Consider the following 22,398-nt stretch of genomic DNA (forward strand, 5'->3'; position numbering starts at 1 on the left):
CCGGGGCACAACCAAGGGTCAGTACTCACCAGTATCTGTCCAAAAAAGGTTGGGGTTGACAGGGCAAAAAGGAGGACTTTCCTACATGGATTAAGTGCTGGCAAAACCCAGAAGCAGCATTAGTTAGAGCCTGCATGTCAGATTACCTAGCCTTAGAAAATGCAAACAAAATACCCTGGTTGATGTATGTAAAATCGGTCTTTCACAAATTAGACTTAACAGAATAGCTCACTTCCCCCTACATATCTTCCACTTAATGCCAAGTCCATTGTGAAAACTAGGTATGCAATCTGTTGCGGGGAAGAGAGGTTACAAAGTGTGTGTTTGATGCCAACTGTTGATTATTTGCAGACTGTCACGGTTAAATCTCTTGAACCATACCTTGAAAGGATTGAGAATGCATATCAACAGCTTATTTTAACATATTTTAGACTTAAATTGATTAATTCTAAAGTGACTTTCCGGTTACAAGGAGTATGGCTGCGGGAATTACCCCATGTCACAGTGATTATGCCACTAAACAAAGCACCTTTAACTTTATCTTATTTTTTCCACTTTGCACAGGCCCAAGAAGTACCTTTCGGACTTCATTGTTGCTTCAGGGAATTTTATGCAACATTGACCTGCATTGGAATTCTTACAAAAATGTATTACCATATATTTGTGCCATGCAGTGTTAAACTTTATCAAGAGTGCAATCCAAATTCGAGACTGGTATGAGCTTATTAATTTAAACTGAGGTTTTGTTGTGAAAGAGAAGTAACTTTTCCCGATTCCTAGGATTTTTACTGATTGTGATTTTTACGTGTCTTACTGATTACTCATGTTATATATATATGGATTTTTATGTTTCACTATGTTTTTTATGCTTTTCATGGCATGTTGGCGAAAAAGTTGTGAGTTCTGACTGACAGCCACTGAAGTATTAACGCCTACAACTGTAGCTTTAATACTGCATGTTTGTTGGGACATGATTAGCCATTTGAAGTTAGCTCTTTGCATCTTTTTATGAAGTCTGCCACAAGAGTCTGCCCACAACTATGTTACATGGCAATCTGTTTAACCGAATGTGGTCTAGCAGTCCAGATAACCCACATCACTCACAACCCCAACACAACAGAATTGGCAATTCCTCATGCTCTCAAAGCACCCAGGCCACTTAGGTGACAAAGTGATGTTCCTCAAAAGTACAGTACTCTTCATGCATACTAATACTCAAACAGTACACTTTTATTCTGCACTTCTATGTACACAATAAGCCAACAAAGCCAAATAGCTAGTAAAGCAAAACACTCCAACACATCCAGCTCGTCAAATAGGCATCCCCCACAGAATCAACTATAGATGTTAAATCATCGCACACACTCATACACAACACAGTTAAATTAATATTTCAGCGACAACTTTTGCAAGGGTTCTAATACTTGCTGCAGCACTTGAACACAGTCCATCTGCAACCTTGGCACACATCACAATAATTTACTTGGCAGACTAAATGCGCCTCAGCAGCACAGCCCCTCTGGCCACAAACATTCCTCAAACAGCTTAGTCAGCTCATCAGCCACCCTCACTCTTCTAACACTTACTCCATCAAAGCCATATTGCTGTCAAGTGGGAGCTTCCAAATTATCACACAACCCAACGCAAGTGGCAGAGCAATTGTCAAGAAACCATTCTCACTCATGGATTGAAATAAAAGGTAAATGTCCAATGATTCATTCACCCTGAATCAAACACGACCATCCCTCAAACTAGCAAGAATTCCCCTTATGCCCAGTGTACAATAAAACTAACACTGTGCAGGAGAAGTCCACATTTTTGGAATATGCATTATTCCTTCGTAGGGCTACCTTGCAATCAGACATGAAAATGGCTACTTTGTGTCATTTCTAAATCAACAAATTCCAAATGAAAAATCAACAGGATTGAAGGGTATGTTTGCACTATGGGTTTACAAACAGTATGAGCATTCTACAGTAAATTAAAATAAGGTATTTCTACAATAAGTAAAGTTAAAGAGAAGAGTGTGGAATTTTTATTTAGGAGATGCAGTTAGATCCTGACCGTAAACCATAACTTATTTGAGTGACTGTTACTCATAAAGTACTTTTAGGTGAATAGGTGCACACTGACAATTCTGAATCTGGCCAGCACACAGAAATAAAAAAGAAAGTTATCAAAAGCCACATAAGAAAATTTACAAATCTTGGGGCATGATAGCAACCATGTAATAACATTTATAGCCGTCTGGGTAGATATAACTACGTTAGAGCCTAACAGAGCCCAATTCCACAGAGCAAAAAAGCACGACTACATAGCCACACTTTCTATCCAAAGAGTATGCAGTTCCTATTATGAACAATTCAAAGAGGAGAGCCAAAAACAGATGGCACTTAATAGTGCTAATATGCCCTGTGTAGCAGACTTGACAACTGTGAGATTGCCAGTTATACGGGGGTTCTCTGCTCTGATATCATGCTAGCCCTCCTCCTTTTCTATATTTAATATGAGGTTGAGAAGCCACTCCCTACTTTTCCCGACGAGTTTTTAGGTTACACTACGATCCATTAACATATGATGGCGGTTTCCCTCCAGATTTAGGGTTAGTACACATTAGACTACCATTTCATGGCAAACAAGTAGACAGACACATTCTGTTCCCAACGTGATTTGAGGATACCCTATGATCTCTGGCCACATGAGGGCTATCTCCCTTCAGATTTAGGATTAGTTTGGTTTTACATTAGGCGATCCCCTCTCACGGCATACATGTAAGCAGATACATTCTGTCCCCCACTACTTAATGTAATTTTTTTTAGTTCTTGGCATCTTCACAACCATAGAAATTGTAATTGTAATCACGCCGTTCCAGCTATGAGCTCTGTCTTCTGCCACTACGATGTGGATTTTTTTTTACATTTCCCAATATGGCGGTCACAGTTTTCACCACAGCATGGCCATAATGATTCTGGGGAATTATTCACACTTTCCAATATGGCGGTCAGAGTTAACCTTTAATCACAGCATGGCCGTCATTACAGTACAACATTATCTTTTTTCAATACTTGGAAGGGACTGGGGGATGTTCTTTATAGGGGATTCATGGAAGCCGCTGGGACTATCCAAGATGGCAACTATTCCTAGATGCGACCGTAACATCTTGCCTCAGTTTCAAGACACAGCTGTGTCCAATTTCCTTAATCCACCACAGGATTTTTGAGTGCCTCCTTCCACAGACACCTTTGTCTTCGGGCATCGCAGAGACTGGTAGGTTGCGTGGAAGAGTAACTAATGTTAGAGTTATAACAGTGACAATATTAGACAAGATTACATTAGTGCCCACCATCTCCAAGATTACTAGCAGTGATCACTTGAAATGCCTCTACGTGGGTAATGCATAAAAGCCATAGGGGCATAAGCTCCTGGTATCAAGTTTATGTTATTAAATGAGATATATGTCCCCCCCCCCAACACTAAACTATTTATCACTCAAACATCAAATATATTTAGAAATGCAAATGCAACTATTTTTCCCAAATCCTCAGGTTATGAGTTCTGAAATACAAATTTTCGTCTTGAATAAATGCTTTTAATTTTGGTATACATATATTAATTCAACAAGTAAAAACTTAACTTAGTAGGCTGAGCTGCACACTGTAGAATTACATAAAGGCAGCTCACGAGTTACTTGTTGAAGCCTGACTTAGACAATGATAGATATATACACACACACACACACACACACACACACCTACAGATTTATCTATATCTTTAACTATATCTCTATAGCTATATCTATAGCTCTAAATATATATGTATACACACCCACGACAAGTTCCGGTCTTCATCACACATCTCGGACTGATTGTGTGGAGGAAAAATTTTTTTATAAAGGGACTATAATATTTATGTGGGGGGAGGGAGGTTTCCCCCAAGGTAAGGTCCTTTGCCCAAATCCACATTGTGCAGGACCAAGACTGTGCGTGGTGGGCATCCAACCCCAGCCCACGCGCAGTGATGCACATCTTAGATATTCACTGAAAAAAAAAATCAAAGGTTAAAGTGACAGTTCTAATTATGCATTTAAAAAACCCTTGAGGTTCACTGAAAAAACAGGGCTAAAGGGGTGTTACAGTTAGGTGAAAATGTTGGTTAATACACAGTTTTAAACAAACAAAACCACTAAAATTCAACAGTTATACTTCTCAAGTAACTATAACTTGTTAGATATGCCCTGCTATGTACTTTTCCTGTCATGTTGCCTTACATGCTTTTCTTTGTCTTCATGACATGGGACATACATAATGACTGCTCTGCTATTACAGGTTTGATTTCAAATCTTGCTGAATGTACAACCAACAGTGCTACTGTTCTATGTTTCTATCAATAAAAAGCTGTTTAAAAAGACTATAACCTGTGCCCTTAAGTAACTATAACTCAAAATATATCACTCATGATATGTTCTATAACAGCACTGATAACATCACTGCAAAATCTGAAATTACATCATTGATGACAACACTGAGCATGTCAGGGCGTGACTAATTTTCATCTAACTATAACATCCGTTTAACCTTTGTTTTTTTCAGTACAAATATAATACACACACATCTAGCCAAGCATGACCTCATCAGACAGCCATGAAGCTTTGTCCCACTCAGTTTTTCAATCCTCACAAACAATATCAGCTGAGGGCTCCCACAAAGCCAAAATGCACTTACAAGCTCTTGTCAAGTAAAGTGATCACCTGTTTTGGAGCTCCAAAATTTCCACAAACATCAAGTCCAAACTGAACTTTTTAATCTGGCCAAATACTACATTCTATTGGCTTGCTGGCCCACTTTATTTTGGGCTCTACATCCACAAGCGAATTCTTATGCCACATGCTTAGTGTTCACTGAAGGACGCAGCATCTTGTGCTTGACACTTCAAGATGTCTTCTGAAATGCATCCTCACTTTCATTTGTGGCTAAATTGCTTGTGTTAATTCTTTAGCCACACAGTGAACCTGCTATATTTAAATGTAACCTCATTGTTACACAACACTCACAAACCTCACATAATGAGTGTTACCCAAGCCTAGGAGGGGGAATGCACTCAGATGCACACTATATTTTCGCTGTTATCTAATGCCTTGCTTAGTTCAAAGATGAAGGAAAACATTCCTGTGATTGGTTTAAAATAGGACAATCTTGAAAAAATGAATTACAGAGAAATGATTTTTGTTGTTTCTATAGTCAGAGATCACTAAACAAAAGGTATTTCCACCTGAATAAAATATTATACGCCTTTACAGTCAATTAACACATGTAGCATAGATTCACCTGCGCCTCCTCCTGCTGCTTCTTTAGCTGTTCCAGCATAGCTTTGAATTCTGCATCCTTCTGCTCAGCTTCCTCCAGCGTTGCCTGGTTTTGCTCATCATAGGCCATAGCCACCACAGCCAGAATAAGGTTTACCAGGTAAAAAGAGCCCACAAAGATAACCAGCACAAAGAAGATCATGTAGGTTTTTCCAGCTGCTCGCAGGGTCTGGAAGAAACAAAGCATTTTTGTCTGACTATTTCTTGTATTAGCATTTTTTTTTCTAGAGGTCCTTTATAAAGGTTACAATTTTGGCAGAAGCCATTACAATACACACTAAGTAGCATTCTTACCAATGTTACCTTCACCATCTATGATTAATACTGAGATTCATACTCTGTTGATCTTGTAACGTAGGCCAATGGTTCTCTCAGTACATTGCCCCTACTTTTGAGTATATATATTTATGAGATCCTTGACCCTTCCTGCACGTCCTGCCATTGCACTACAGTTAAATATCTATAATCTATTCAAACACTGGGTTTCTGAATCCCTTCATGAAATCAGTTCACAAGCATCTCCTCTAATGTCCCCGTGAGTATGAAATCTTGCTATTCTAAGAAGGATACGCAGTGAGCTTCAGGAAGTCACAAGGTCAAGATTTCTTGGCAATCCTCTGGAAAATAAATTTTTATTCTGCTTGGTCAGCCTAACTCAGGACTTCTATGAGTGGACTGCACTTTACATTACCTTAATATCCTTGAATCAATGACTAGACCGTTCATCCACCTGATGCACTAAAATCCTCTACAGTCAAAAATACTCTTTAGTGCTGTCCAGCAGCTTCATAGCCAAAGTGTTGATCTCTGTGAGAAACTGGGTTGTTGGCTGACTGGGGTGTTAGCCCTGCTCAAGCAACAGCCACAATCCCTGACCAGGCGAACCACAAAAATTCCCTAAATTAACCTGTGCTTAACCCTGGATAGTTTGGCACATAAGCAGGCAGCCTTTACATTGAGGCAATTTGAAAGTATCTATGCGGCACCCACACAGTAAATATAACGCACAATAACGTGAAAACACAACACAAGAAAAATTACCCCCCACTTAAAAGAACTGAGTAAATTGTAATATATTATTGGACATAAAAATGAAAAAAATCTGATCAGTAGAACTGGAGTTATGGCTTATGAACGTTTTTAGTAAAAAACTAGTGTCTAAAAAATCAAAGTGCCAACCCTGGACATCTAGTCAAAAGAGATTGGGACAAAGACTAAAAATACAGCTGACCAAGATAAAGCTCAGGTCGGTTACAAGAACTGGATTGGGCCTGGTCGGTGCTTACTTTTGGAATAAGGAAAACATTTTAGTTAAAAAGTTTTGAGAAAGTAAAGTTCAGCAGGGCCAGGCAGCAGGTGGTGTCCAAGGACGAAGCGTCGCCATCAGGGAACTGCTAGACGAAGTTGTGGTGAACATTTCTACATTCAGACTTAGTAAATTTTTTGGAAGTAGAAAATCTCTAGCGGAATGAGGCAGGAGGCTGTAGCAGATGAAAGTACCAGGATGTCAGTTACCCCTTTGGGGAAGGACCATTGGACAGGATTTGCTCCTGCGGAGAACATCATAGCGGACCTACTGCAAAGTGAAGCCAACTGGAGAGACACCTTGGGAAGATCGGCGAGCGGGTTGGTCCCGGTCTTCCCTCAGTTCTCAGAGCAGTTTTTAGCCAAAATATTTCAGTTTCCAAGTTTTGAATTTTGGATGTCTGGGTACCCTTAGCACCACCACCAAGTGTCCAGGACTGAAGGGGCATCACTTGGTGGGTTACGACTCGCTCAGGCTGGGCCAAAGTGTGGGTTCCAGATGGTGGGAGAGTCTGGTATGTCTCTGTAGCTCTGAACAAGAGGCCAGTAAACTAGCCCTTGGAGTCACACTGGTAGTCCTGGGTTCAGCTGAAGAAGCAGGGCAGGCCTCTGAGGTGTTCAAAGCAGTCTCCATACAGCAAATAAATACTACCAGGTGCAGCAAAGCAGTCTTGTGGAGAACATGACAGGCCAGAGCAGCAAGCCGTCCCCTGAGAGTCCTTTCACAGGTCCAAAAAGTGAACTGAAGAGTGGGTCTTAGGGCCCTATTTTTATACCTGGTGCCTTTTTTGAAGTAAGAGAAATTTATAGAGGTTTCTCTTTTAAGTGCTTGAAATTTCCTAATGCCAGAGTCCTGGCTCCAAGTTGGTGACAAGCCCTTTGCGTGAAGCCAGAGTGCAGCCTATTCAGTAGCAAGTGTGTCTGTGCCCAGCTTCACCACCCAGAACCCCCGCCCCCTCCCCCCCATTGTGCCATCTTATGGCCCATTGAGGTACACCTGATCCCTCTACTGAGTGACTGACTGGGAGGAATTCACAGAAGCTAACTGTCAACTACACCAGTCATGTGGCCAAGGACAGACACCAAATGGCAGAAGTGGTATTTTCAAAATTGTAATTTTAAATCCAACTTTACCATTAAGGAGGATTATTACAAGTTCAAAGATACCAAACATGAAATGCTTCTCTGTTCATAATGAAAAGTTAGCACTTATTTAATGTAATAATGTAACCCAAAGTTATCCTTTGGGACAGGAATGCCTCTCATAAGTGAAAACAAATGTAGGAGTTTTTCACTACCATGACATGTAAAACTTAAAAGTACATGTCCAGCTTTTTAAATACAATGCGCCCTGCCCTATGGGCTACCTAAGGCTTCCCAAAGCAGTGACTTATGTGCAATAAAAAGAGTTTCAAGCTTCACAAGTGGGTTATATTGTCAAATCAAATTGACAGTTGAAAACTGCATTCATGCTGTAATGGCAGGCCTGGGACATGATCTAAGGGGCTTCCTAAGTAGGTGGTACAATAAGCGCTTTAGGCCAACTGGTAGCATTTAATTAACAGACCTGGGGAACATGGTATACCACTCTACAAGAGACTAATAAGTAAATGAAATATGCCAATCGAATGTAAGACAATTTTACCATGTTTAGAGAAGTGGGCACAAGCACTTTATCACTGGCTAGCAGTGGTAAATGTACAGTCATAAGACCAACAGAAACAAATCCCAGCAAAACATATGGGGGAAGACCACCCTAAGGCTGCCAGGACTAACAATCTCTATATGCAATAGTAACATCATGAACCAATCTTCAGATTACAATCTAAGAACATTTAATTGCCGTTTAGCAACCTTGCTTAGCCTTAACAATACTAAACTATCACACAGTCTATTACCTGCTATTCATCTCCCGACCTCTCCTAGAAAGGGATACCTCCCCCTTTCTGTTCAGAACTACCTATCTCCTAATCCACTCCAGTGAAAGGTGTACCTACCTCCTTGCTTTGCTTCCAGAAGACCAGCAGTCACCCACCTGCCTAGCTCTAAAACTTTGCAAGTCAAATCTCTTCTGTTCCACCTTATGCCAGCTGTGGTTGTGGACTCGAGTTATCCCAATAATAATATACCCTAAACTCCAGTTGCTTTCCAAGCTACTACCAGAGGTCCCACTCCACCAAACCCTCCAACCAGCCCTACAGCTATACAAACACAAGTCATAAAGAAAGTACTCACAAATCACTTCCGGAAAGAGAATATATATCCCTGCTAACATACCTATTCCACCCACACCAGAGACTACTAGGAGAATCTTGGAACAACTTTTAAATGGAGAGAAAACAAATCTCAATTTAAAGCAAAATAAATGATAATAAGCCTGTATCGAATTGTGGGAACATAAAATACTACAACTTTTCTTGTACAGATACATTCCCAGCCTTTTACTCTGCTCGAATGCAGGGGGGTGTACATGTCTGCGAATGGAAAACTTTGACAGCATATGGCCTTTTACCACTGTAATATATTGGCCTTCTTCATATGAGATTTACAGATTGAAATAAGTTCTACTCCATTTCTATTCTTTTTTTTTTTTTTTTATTCTGTGAGATGTTGTTTGGGAAATTATTGATCTATTTACATAGATAACCCCTGCTATAATAAAAATTCTGTCTAAATTGCAGAGTGAACAGCTTTGTTGGCTCACTCTTGGCTTTCTCTCCCTTTTCCCATGAATTCCAAGCATTATGAGCAACCACAATAGGAAATATTGACCCCTACTTATAGAAATATTACAATATGACAACCTTTTATTTTTATTTCAAATTGTTTTAGTAAGCTGGAAAAATTATTTTAGCACAATATACCTTTATATGACATCAGAAATATTCTTGTACATCAATTACTTTTCCTTTAAAATAAACATTTTGCAATATTTTGGTTAATTTGTCCGGTTATTATAAAGTAATTCAAACCTCAAGTATTTTATCAGTCCCCAACATATTTAGAATCAAGGATAGAAATATAGCCTGGATATAATGTGTGATATAAAATAACTGACGGATTGGCAGTCATCTGCACCAAATATCAAAATAATGGCTAAGGTTCTTTTTTTTTTGGGAAGGGATAGGATGTGTTATCCATTAGCACTCAAGGGATTAATACCTTTATATGTGCTTACAGTCAATCACCTCCAAGTGCATAAACTATGTTTTGTCCTCATTAGAATACAGCTACTTTAGGGCTGCATTTCTTTGTTTTTTGCTGACCAACACCTCTTCTGTATTTTTTCTTAACATTTCGGGTGAATCTGTACTCCAACCTAACTGAATGTGAAATATTGACCAAATTATGAAGTAACTATTTTTATGTATATTTGTTGGATATTTTCTTAAGTTCTGAAATCAATTATGTTTTGCTTTGATACTGTGTCATTTTACACATAAATTGCCTTGACAGATTATCACAAATGCCTCCCTGATATTATGGCACTATAACTTTAGAGATCTGTAGATACACAGGCATGGTTCCAAAATGAGGAGTCTTGCCATATGAACCTGCTGCAGCTAAGAACTGTCCATCTTGGATCAAACACCTTCCAATGGGCCGTGATGGTCATGGAAGTGTTAACCTGAAAGACAACACCACCACAGTTTACCTAGAAAAAAAGGAGGAACAAAGCTGAGATGTCTCACTAAGAAGCCTTCAGTGATCTGGCACTGTATCTTCATAAAGAGAACGTCTCCACCAGCTCTTTAAATCAAGGTGTCAGCCACCGATCAGACATTCACTACAGGAAAAATACAGAACTCATAACTTTGCCAGATATCAGGACGCGATGAGGGGAAGTTGCTAAACTGAGGATATTTTTTTTGTCCTTTTTCCACCGATTACTCTCATGCCAAATGGGATAATCAAACTGAAACAACCTAGGGCTCGAATGTTGCTGAAGGTCTACGATGACCATGACAGTCATGGGTAAGAGATCTCCTCTAAGGCAAGCAATAGAGAACTGCAGTCCCTAGTGCTGGAAAAGTTACTGTCTCTCTACTTTCCATCACTAAACTTTGCAGCCTGACTTTTGAATTCCTGTAGTGCAGACACTTAAATTACATTTATTCTGCATGGATATGCTTGAATAAGGAATTACCTTCCTACATATTGACATTTCTCTAAGTGGGAGAGATTCAAAGTATGCAAAACTGATCCCTGAAGCTGTTGCACTTTATGAATTGTTTATTGATTTATTGTTTTTCTCACTAAGCCGGCTGACAAGCTCTGCCTGGAATGTTACTCCCACATCGGTCTTTTCTGAGCACCAGAACCCATTTATTTGGGCAGTTGTAGCATTTTATAAATTGTTATTGATTCATTCATTCATGTATCAATCAGAAGACCACCAGGCACCAGCCTGAATTTTTTCACAGCACTGCTCCCTTATGCCAAATGATTGTGTTATGTGACTCCGCATCAGCTACATCCTCACCTGGAAGTGACATTGGAGCCACACATAAGCCCCACCACTACATGCTGATGTCAGCTCTTTTCTTTCTGTGACTTTGGATGCGGATCAGGAGTCTGTGTCAAACTTCCTTCTCATCTCATCTTTGCCATACTTTTTGCTTCAAATTCTTACACAAGGTGCGAGAAAACAATCCCCACCTAAAACGAGAGGGGATTAACCTTGTAAGGACTGTCACAAACAGAAGTCTATGATAAATCCCCATGAGGTATGTCTTTATTATTTGGGTTCATCACACGACTCCAAGTCTTGCAAGGACTGTACCCGGAGGAACGCCAAGGTAATTCCGGACTGCAATGCTGAAGTTAGGGACGAGAACCATCTTCCACTCTGGGATCATTCCCTCAAAAGATCTTCATCACATTTGAAATCCTCAGGAACGTCGATGTCCAAAAAGAAACAAAAAAAGGAAGCAGGATTCTTCCCCAGTTCCACCCTTCTTAACCACAGAAGTTATGTGGACATCCCCAAACCTCTTAGTCTACTACTTATCTGGATCCACCCCAAATTCCTGGGTCTGTTGATAGTGCACAGATAGTCTTTCAAATAAGCCAGGCTCAGAATAGTGTGCACCCTCCTAAAACCCTCTACCATGTTTTCAGGCCCCACGGATTAAAGAAAGGTTTCAGCATCTGTGCATCATGACCTTAATGGCTGTACACCCTTGCCACCTTAACTTAGATTCCATCTCCAAGATCCACACCAGTTTTAAAGAACCTGATTCCTTTGTCTGACTCCACACCCAACACTACCTTGACCAAAGCTGTGTTCCGTGCAAGTCCTGAGGCAGCAGATGCAACCTCATTGTAACTCTGACAGGATATTGCCTTTACCTAGGGGTCACCCACAAGCACTGCAAAACCTTTTTGGATTGGATTTGATCATAGCCAACACAGCTTGGGCAATGACTTTAGAGAGAAGGGGGATGATGCTTCCCATTGTTGCGATGATGACGACAACCTTAGGAAGAGGCCAGTGGTTTAGACACTTCCACTGACATTGGGTTTTGTCCCTCCTCTGGTCATTTGACAGAAGAATCTGCATTATTTGCTGTAGTGATCAGACATGAGGCTGAAGTTTTAGACGTGCAGCTACGATCCATAGAAGTCAAAACCAATGTCTTCAGCAGGGTGCCCTAATTAAATTAGTGTGTTGCCACAACTATTGTATGTCCTCCAGAATGTCCTCCTGCTTATCCCCCAAACATGGTTTTGGACATTGTTTGCAAAGATTTGATCTTTTCTATGGCTGAATCACCCATCCTGTTTGGCCCTTGGCAAATTAGTGCAATCGCCATAGTATGGCTGGGGGGGATGGGCAAAGCACACCTACAATTATACTAATTGGTGGCACTGATATTGGTGATAAATGACCCAATGGTGGTGGCACAACCCTCCCTTCTGGGTAGAAGTGGCACTGGTAGGACAAAACTATATCTTGTGTTTGCTCTATGGAACCTTATTCAATGTGCCCTGGTAGAAGTAATCAAAGAATGGAAATCATCATCCAACGGACTAAATGGGATCCGACAATTTCTTTCAAAATGCCCTTGTGACAGGGCAAATTACTTAAACATGTGCCAGTCCTTGAAGGCTTTGAAGGATAGGACTTGTTATATCGATTGTAGGCAATCTTTAGCAAGGTGCACAAGTTAAATCATTTTGGGAACTGCGCTATGCTCTCATGTCTCACTGCATCTCTCAGTAATATACCCAGGTACAGCCCACTTGCAGCAAAGATTTTATAGGCTGCTTGGGGAAAAGGGTGTCATTGTGGGCATACAACACCCTGGTGATCAATTCACCAGACCTTTTCTCGAAGCTAAGAGCATGTTGGGAGGAATGGTTAGGGCCAATAAATGAATACGACTGGAGAGATTTATGTCCCCACAGGTGCGGATTATCCCTCGTGGCTCTGACTCATTCATCTTAAATACCTACACATGACTGGTCGCAGGCATCTGAGCTTGTGGCAAGCAAACAAAATACCAGTAACTACGATTTCACTACCTAGATGCACAGGGTTCTTTTTTCTCTTGGTACAGGGATGTACTATTATTGCATTGTATTGCCAGAGGCTCTTTGCAGTTCTCTACAGGGTCCTTGGGGAGGGTGGGGGAGGTGTGTTGGACCCTTCCCCCTCATGTTACACTGTTGGGTATTCTGAAGGATCATGTGGGAAGCTGAGAGATCACACTTTTCTTGGGACTGGAACCATGGTAGCCAAAAGAGACCTTGCCAGACACTGGAATTCAGCAATCCCTGTCAATGGCTGAACGTAGGGTGGAATCGGACTGCTGCACAAAACAAGAAGAACCAACATATGTATCCAGGTGTTGTCCTCAGAAACACAAGAAGGCTTGGGGGAAGTGGTGGGCATATTATGGTTTGAATTAATGTACAATTGCACCCGCTCTGTGTTGCTCGAAGGGGCGACTCATCATGGCAGAAAGTGTGTGTACTGTTATTTTTGTTTGACTTAAAACCAATAACATCTGGCCACAGCAAAAAACAACTGTCTTAACAGGGGTTCTGCAGCCTAACCTGGTTTTCACAGAGCCATTTTTGCCTTTTAATTATGTCCTCACTGACAAGCTAATAGGCACCTGAAAAAAAATTCTTGCGGTTGCCTCCCATAAATAGGCCAGTGGCCAGGACCCACAGACCTGCGCCAGGTGATCCAGAATTCCTCACTTAGCATCCCAATGCCTGACAGCCTAGTGGTTCAGGCATCTACAAATAGAGTGAACCTAAACATGTTTATTATGACTCCTAAACAGGGAGTCAAAACAAGTGGCTGCATTTGGAAAGGGATGCTTTCCTTAGTCAGTCTTGGTAATGACTCTACGTTTTGCGAATGCCAGCTGTCTTCTTGAGCAATAGTTGCATGCATTGTGTTGCCCCCTGATCTAGAACATATCATTCAGGATGGCCAAGATGCAACAAAATATGTTATCCATTCAGGACTAGAAACTATTGTGTCGGCAGGGAGGTTGGTACCATCATGATGCTTTGATGAATGAGATTCACAGGTTTTTCAGGTGACTTCCAGGCAACAATAATGTTAGTAGTGCCATTTGATGGTATCAGTCTCTTTGGAGACAAATCACTCAGCACTGGAGCGCTTTAAAGAAAGCAGTCCCATAGCATGCTTCCTGGGTCTTCCTCTGCCCATATTGGAGGATCCTCAACAAAACTGCCCCCTTCAGGGTGTCTGAAAGGGTCTGACTTACAGACAAGGTCTACCACCTTAGCAACAGCCCCACCTCCTTGTTCTTCGGAGGCCAGGGTCGGGGAAGCCAGCCAACAATGTCCAGACTAAAAAGGACAGTGTACTGCCCAGTCCCCCACCCCTCTTGCTTCAGCATCCCAGCTGCTTTAGTTTCCCATTGTGGCACATGGGCACTGTGAAGGAGGCAGGATATTTAATTACCTTCAATGGTGGCAGGGCACTACATCAGGCAAGTCAGTCTACCAACTAGTCAAACAGGGTTACACCCTGCCCTTCTTGCCTGATCCACTGCATATTTGATCTACATCAGAGTGGCTTCACACAGACAATTTGTCCATTGTGCAGCAAGATGTCCAGGCTCTTTTGGAAAAAACAGCATCAAAAAGAGGGCCTGGTTATTGTTTCGGTTATTTCCTGGGCCAAAGAATGATAGAGGCCTTTGTCCTATCTTAGATCTATACCCACCCATTTTGTTTCCTGAAAAATACCAAACTTTAGATGCTGATGCTGGTCCCAGTTACATCTGCCCTGGAACCATGAGACTGAATGGCAGCACTGGATCTGTAGGATGTTTATTTCTGTCCTGCAATCCTACAGGAGTGACTTGCAATTCAAGGAGGGCGAAGAGCATTTTCAGTTTTTCATGCTTTTCAGCTACACCAGTGCCTCTCATGTTTTCACAAAAGTGATGGTGGTGGTTAAAACACATTTTGTAGGTTGGATAAACCAGTCTTCCCTTACATTGACAACTTGCTGTTGAAGGTGGACTTGCCACAGTTTGTTGCAGAGCACATCCAGGTGATAGCAAACCGCCTCATTTTTGGGGTTCTGGATCAAACGCTGTGGATTAAAACCAGACTTCATCGGAGAGACTCCAGGTCCTCTGAGACGTTTTAGATGCATGCAGTTTCGAGCCTTCCCTAGGGTCAACAATCAAGGCCTTTTGGGCTATGATCCTGATGTTTCATTCTAAGTCCTGGATGCTAGAAAGTGTGGCTCCAGTGCTTCTTGAGCTCATGCATCCTGCATGTCAACTACGCCAGATGGCACATGCGTGTTCTGCAGCTGTGGCTGCTAGACTGCAAATGGACATGTGGCAAACCCCTCTTCCTACCCGACCTTGAGGTGATAGGCTCATCACTGCTTAGTTGGAGAGGTCATCTGGTAAAGAGGAGATCAGAGGACTCTGGTCTGTGGTATAGACCCGACTCCACATCAACTTGCTGGATTTGCAGACTATTCGCTTTACGTTGAAAGCTTTCCTTTAAGCCATCAAGGAGGGAGGCTGATTCAGGTCCTCACAGACAGCACTGCCATGTGGCATAACATCCCCGGTCGTGGGTACTATGCCAGGTCGCTGTGCGTCTCTGGAACTGGCTGAGCCCTCTTAGAATTTCTTATGTTGTGAAACACCTGGTGGGATGTTTGAATTCCAGGGTGGATAAACTCAGCCACCGATGCCTAGCAGATCACAAATGGTAGTGACTACTGGAGAAGGGACATGGTGTCTTCCAGCAGTGTAGAGAACCCTGGCTGAGTCGCCACATCACCGGTATCCACAATGTCAAAACCTTTGGTAACTGGGGTGCCCTAAAATACTCTTCCTCTAGACACAGTCTGCTGAGAGTGGAGCTCAGAACTAATGTGTGGCTTCCTGCATCTGCCTTTCCTGCCCAGAGTTCTTGACAAGATTATGAAACCCTAGGCCCAAATCATCCTAGAGCTCTGTATAGGGCTAGGGTATTGTGGTATCTGAGACTTCTGGGCATCAGCATCTGTCTTCCGATCAAACTAGAACTTCTAGATCTTCTGTCACAGAAGCAGGGCAGGGTCTTGCAGCCAAGCTTGCAAAGCCTACACTTCCATGTGTGGTGGCACTTCATGAATTTGACCTTGCTCCCAAGTCAGACATTTTCACAGCCAGGCACCCATCTACAAAATCTTCCTACAATGGATGGTGTGGAAGGTTGTGGCCTTGTGTAGTTCCCACAATAAGGCAAATTTGTAAGCTGTCTTGCTTTTTCTGTTGTTTTAGCGCAGCAAGGCCTTGCAGTGGGCCCTTTTAAAAGTTATTTGTTAGCCTTTTTACATTTACCAGACCAACCAATCTTGTTTACTTCAGTTGCGCTTTCTTTAGGATTTAGTATATTTGTTTCCTCCTAAATCCTTTTGTCATGTCTGTTTGACCATAATTTCGCTCTCACATTCCTTATATGTACCCAATCTGTGCAAATGCACAAATGTCCTGTATGTCTCCTGACTATTAAAAGACTTGCTGCGATTACTTCAGCTAGTCATGTGATCGACTGAAAGAAGCTGAAGTCTAACACTCTTCAATCCAACTGCCCTACACCAACTTTTTTGCTGACACACCAGAGTTGCAGAACAGAGCAATGATCCTGCCAAAGGTTGTGACTCCCTTTCATGTCATAAAATCTGTTACTTTTAAAACATTCTTTGCTCCACCTCACTCCTCATGAGAGGAAGAAAGACTCCATCGTTTAGGCCCCAAAAGAGCACTGAGCTTTTACAATGATTGTACCAAGGACAGGCCATTGGGTGGACAATCCGTTCTGTGTGGTGTTCTCCATAGTAAATAAAAGCAAGCCAATGCAGAAAAGGACTGCATCATGATGAACAGTCCTTTGTGTTAGGACTTGCTACCCATGGGCTAAGAATCCGCCTCCAGAAGGTCCGAGGGCTCATTTCACCAGAGCCAAGGTTGCTACCACAGTGCTAGCATGCACAGTGCCTGTCCTGGATATCTCTTCAGGCTGCTATGTGGGCATCAGTGCACATACTGACTAAGCATTATTGCCTTGACTGTCCACTCTGTCGGGATGGTCATTTAGTTGGTACAGACCGTATGATTTTTTAGTCTGAGCATTTTTACACACCCATTGCCTTGGGAGGATACTTCCTTGGTATCTATGCACAAGGTGATGACTCTGCTGATAGAAGTATTCATCAGAAGACCTAGTTACTTACCATGGATAATGCTCTTTCTGGTGGATAACATAGGTAACGGCAGGTTCCTCACCCCCTCTCTCCTCCTCCTCGTTCTGCTGAATGGTCTCCTATTTCATATGTTAAAAGATACCTTTCTAAACCTCTCCACACTCTCACATTTGATCAGTTACTCAGCTCCAGGTCTGAGGGAGTAGACAGAGTAAAGAAAGAAACAGTCGTCAGTGTGCAGAGGTGGCACTCGAGTACTCTGATATCACTTCAGGGGTGGGACAAAGTTGAAACAGAGCCACGTGATGCCACTTACTGGCGCACAGAAGTAGTAAGCTATAAAAAAAAACAAAAAACATCTCAAGATCCAGTCCAGTCGCTGCAGGTCTTTCCAAAGTGAGGAATATGTGGTTATTATCTACCAGAAAGTTTGGGAACTGCAGGTAAGTACATTTTTTCAAATCGTTCTACTCTATCTATTGTAGCTGGCTAAATATAGCTCACAGTGTTACATAAAAGTATACCACACTGCCATCACAGTGCATAGGAACCTCTCTACTGCTTTCTTCACCCTTCCTATGAGCGACAGTTTTTTAAAAGAACTGAAAAAGTATTTCCTCTGGTTAGGAAAGCATCTCCTCCATGGTAGCTAATGATCATTTTGTCAATGATGATCGATCGCCCTTTGAAGACTGTGGACAAGATTACATCCCACCATCTCTCTAAAACGTTTCTGGTAGCTATAACAGTGTTCAACAAGGTAAGCAGAATACAGGTGTATTACTCCAGAAGCCATTCTCTCTCTTACATTGAGGATGTAGTCTTCAGCAGACTCCTTTGGAACATCTAACACTTCAAGTTTAAAAAATTCCTATATTCTTTGCATTTTTGTTTCATAAAAATCTCTTCACACAGATATCAAGAAGCCTGTACATCTCAGTAACTATCTACTCAAAACTAAGGATGTTAGGCAATCACGTTAATTGTTCATTGGGTACGAACATACCAGTACTGAAACTGTGACCTCTAAACAATATTTAGTACCTCTAAAAATCCTTAGTACGATGTAAAGGGTCCTTCACACTATGTAAAGGGTCCTTCACACTACATGGTTTTAAAAACTTAAGCACAGAACTGTTTTTGCTAATGAATGTTGATCAGCACAGATTATTTATGTTTTCCTATTTTTTATAAAGGCATGACTACACCCAAAATGATTAAGGTATAGGTAAATGTTTAAATAAAAACAGAAGAAAATGTGCTATATTTTTAGTAAAAACAGGCGTGACGAATAAGGGCCAATACTCTTGTAAAAGTGCGCTATATCTGTTCAGAGATGTAGCTCTTTGTTCATGAACTCAGTGAAGATTACAGTAATGGAGGACGCGGACTGCAAGTAGTAACTCTTACATCTTCATCATGCATTCAGCAGTTAGAGACCATGATAACTGCATTACAAAAGAAGCGTGCAGGACCAGTGAATTTGAATTTCCTCAATTGTGTTCTTTTTCTTTGACACATCAGTGATAAGGTATTATATTAGGGTGGAGACCTGCGCAGCCTCTTTCCTGTGCTTGTGTATTAATTAAAACAGCTAATCAAAATACATATAACAGCATCCCTGATAAGAATTTTGCATTCAACCTTTGCTTCCCTTTTCCAGTTTTGCACTTCAAAGTCGTATGTAACTCTTACGTTTCGTCTTGATCTCGAACCTTGTTTGAGCTCTCCTGCTTTTGACTTTCGTGTTTTTTGGACTTGGGGCTGGAACTTTTATGGCTCATTTAAGTTTCTTATACTACTTTTCAATTCTTCAAATTTGTGACTCAATAGTATTTGTAAATGTAGGAACGTCATCAGCCAGGATTTCGTTGTGGCTGCAAATCGAGATTTTTTCACCTTCTTCAGAAGCTTTAATGAAACCGTCGGATTCATTTGTTAAAAGTTTGCGTTTGCTTTACAATGATTTTTAGTTGACTTATTTTGGTGCCTGAGTTTTTTTTGTTTTGCTATTTTGTGGATGATTTTCAATTGCTTGAGTGGCACTGGTAAATTTATGATGTCTAGCTTTCTAAAGCTTGTTGTTGTGCATCAAATTATTGCTGAGCATCTTGCCTCTCCACTGTTGTATTATTCCATTTTGCCTTCCTCGTTTCTATGAGTATATTATTTATTTGCAATTCAATATAGCATGAGCTAGACTGAGGGTGTCAAACTGTTTTACAATAAGAATGTAAACAATTATAGTTAATGTGGATATGGAAAAAGACAGAAAAAGTTAACATAGAAAGGAATTCTGGCTCAGCATGGCCTTTAGTTCTTCTTGAATGCTTCAAAAGAGGGACTTTTTCAAGTAACTCTGAAGGGATCGAGTTCAGCTACTAGGAGCACTCCAGGAGAAGGATTGAGAGATGACACTTTGTTTCTTAAATCTCAAGGAGCATGGAATCATAACTACATAGTGATTGGCTGCCCCCCAGTGACAGTACGTTTATTTTCCATGTACTTCGATGTACCACAGGCTAAGGCTTTATAGGTAATGCAGGCCACTTTAAAATGCTTCTGGCTTCTATTAGGTGCCAGCTGAGCAGGATAAGCACTGAAATAGTGTATTATGAGGGTGTCACTCCCACTGCAGCATTTAGGGTTACTGTCAGAGGAGTAAGGTGAACTTTTGGGACTGTGAGTATTCCCTTATGAAAGTCAATTCTTGAGGTGACATGGGATTGACCCACTGTTTTAAACTCCAGTTCTGGAATGAACGGTTTGATGTTTCTCAGAAGTAAATGCTGAACACATTTTGTTATGGTGTTTATAAACACGTGTAGGTTCAGGTTTTTGTAAAGTGATTCTTAGATTTTGTGCATTACATAGTTTTGAGTATGGCCATTCTTTGGGTCGATCTGCAGTATTGTCAGATAAGGAGGTTTAGTTTTGGATGAGTGACAGACAACCCTTGTATGTCCTTAGGCATGTGGTTCAGAATTGTCGGTCTTCTTGAGACAAAACTTTTAGATAGCTAAATACCATCAAGACAGTGGTGATGAGAAGTTTCAGTGTTTTTAGAATCGAAGTCAGAAATTTGGGGTATATGTTGGACAGTAGAGGAAAGAATTGAGCCGTGTGGAACCCCTTGCAGAGGCTGGATTTGTTGGGATAGAGTTTAATTTTATATGCTGAGAATGGTTTTCCATATAGGTCTAAAACAAAAACCTCAAGGGAAGGATAGGGGTATCCGGAACCGTACTGGGTTTAAGTAAGATGAATAGATTGATCATGCCGAACGTGGTGAACACGTAGAGAAGGGTGAATACTGGACTCTCCCTGTGTCCAGAAGGGATAGGGCATCCTTAACGATTTATAGGAAGCCGTTTCGGTGCAATGGTAAGCTCAGAACCAAGATTGACAAGTTGTGCTGTTCTGTGCGTTGCTAGTGTTGAGTAGAAATGCAGGTTTCCAGTTTATTTTCCAGGAACGAAAGATAAATAACTGGGCGATAATTGTTCATATCTTCTGAGTCTGCTCATTGTTTCTTCAGGAATGGGGTGACTTGCACTATTTTCAGGCAGTCTGGAACTTCAGCTAGAGTCATTGAGGTGTTTATCAGCCATTTCCAGTGTGGGTTATTTGCAGTGCTTTAAATGGAAAAATAGAAGTGCCGGTACTCTGTAATAGAGTACCTGCTTGTTTCTGAGAAGTGCCGGTACTCTGCAATTAAAAGTATTACGTTTTTCCTGAGATATGCCGGTACTCTCCCTCTCAAAATAAAAAAGTGCCGGTACTCAGTACCGGAGAGTACCGGCCCATTTAAAGCACTGGTTATTTGGATGCAGAGCTCTTTTACTGAGGTATAGGGGGATCTAATTAGCGAAGTACAAGGCAGGCCTTGTGTTAAACATAGTCATGATGCGGTTGCTTTTGTTAATTTCCTCAAACGCACTGAATCATTTTTCTCTTGGAGCTTGAATGAGGTGTGGATGTATACCTGAGCTACTTTGTAGAGATAGTTCACTGTTCATAATTTTCTCTCTGTATAAATTGGATAGCTCTTCACATCTTTCCTTAGCGGTGTTGGCATCAGTATTTGTGGTTGAATAGATGTGCGGTTTGATCATGTCACACTATCCTGTGTTAGTTTCCTGCTTGGTGGAACTGTTATCTGAAGAAAGAACCATTGGCCTCAAAGGTGATGCTTTTGTAGCTTTTTTTCCAGATTGAAGATTCAAATTAAGGGGTCTTGCTTCCATCTACGTTAGGCTAACCTCACTTGCCTTTGCTCTACTGTCATTTTGTGTACTTTTTGGAAAGGATTTTTTTCCTCTGGCCCTTTAGTTTTATTGTGTTACAGAATATTATGTTGGCCTAGGTTTTGTTATACTGACTTACCATGTGGCTCACTGTTTGCACTTCTGTTGCGAGTTGGAGATGAGACCTGCTTTTTGAGGAATGCTCATGGTTGTTGATGTTGGTTGTATTCCTGACATTTCTTTCTTCTATTTATTTGGCCTCTAGTTACAACTCTATCTGAGTAAAGGGAAAAGGGAATGAAATGGTGAGCTATCCAGTAGTTGGATTTGCATTGATAAGGCACCTTCTTTCGCAGTTAGTCAGGTTGAGAGTAAATCCTTTTACATGGGTCCGAGCTGTGAAGCAATTTGTCAAATTCAAAATATTTAGGAAGGTATTTAGTTGAGATACCTGAGAGTCTGTGAGGACCCTTTTACAGCCTAAGCGATGCAGCTCCCCGAGGAGGTGAAGAGGCCTGGGCTGCAAAAATTCAGCAATTTAGTGGGAGGAGAATTGCTTTTTGGAGAATTCAGAGAGCGGAAAGGGGTTGAGTAGATAAGCTGGACTTCAAAGGCAGTAGCCTCTGCAAATAACAAGTGTCACAGGACCCAGACCACCCCACTTCCTTAATCTCTAGCCAATTGGGAGCCATCCTAATTTGATTAGCAGATGGGCTGGAAGGGGAGTGCAGTCAGTTGTTAGCCACACCTCTGGGTTGGGTTACGCAGACAGACCA

General features: G+C 41.4%; 1 protein-coding gene across 5 annotated transcripts in view; it reads right to left on the minus strand.

The window, feature by feature from the left end:
- The window catches only part of SCN8A (sodium voltage-gated channel alpha subunit 8), a 554,114-nt gene that overhangs the window by 243,429 nt on the left and 288,287 nt on the right, over positions 1 to 22,398 (minus strand). For all 5 annotated transcript variants that reach the window (XM_069230856.1, XM_069230858.1, XM_069230860.1 and 2 more), the window contains one exon: positions 5,325 to 5,531. In XM_069230856.1, coding sequence (XP_069086957.1) covers positions 5,325 to 5,531 — 207 coding nt within the window. The remainder of the gene's footprint in view (positions 1 to 5,324; positions 5,532 to 22,398) is intronic.

The sequence above is a fragment of the Pleurodeles waltl genome, chromosome 4_2 (genome assembly GCF_031143425.1).
Source record: "Pleurodeles waltl isolate 20211129_DDA chromosome 4_2, aPleWal1.hap1.20221129, whole genome shotgun sequence".
Classification (NCBI taxonomy): Eukaryota; Metazoa; Chordata; class Amphibia; order Caudata; family Salamandridae; genus Pleurodeles; species Pleurodeles waltl.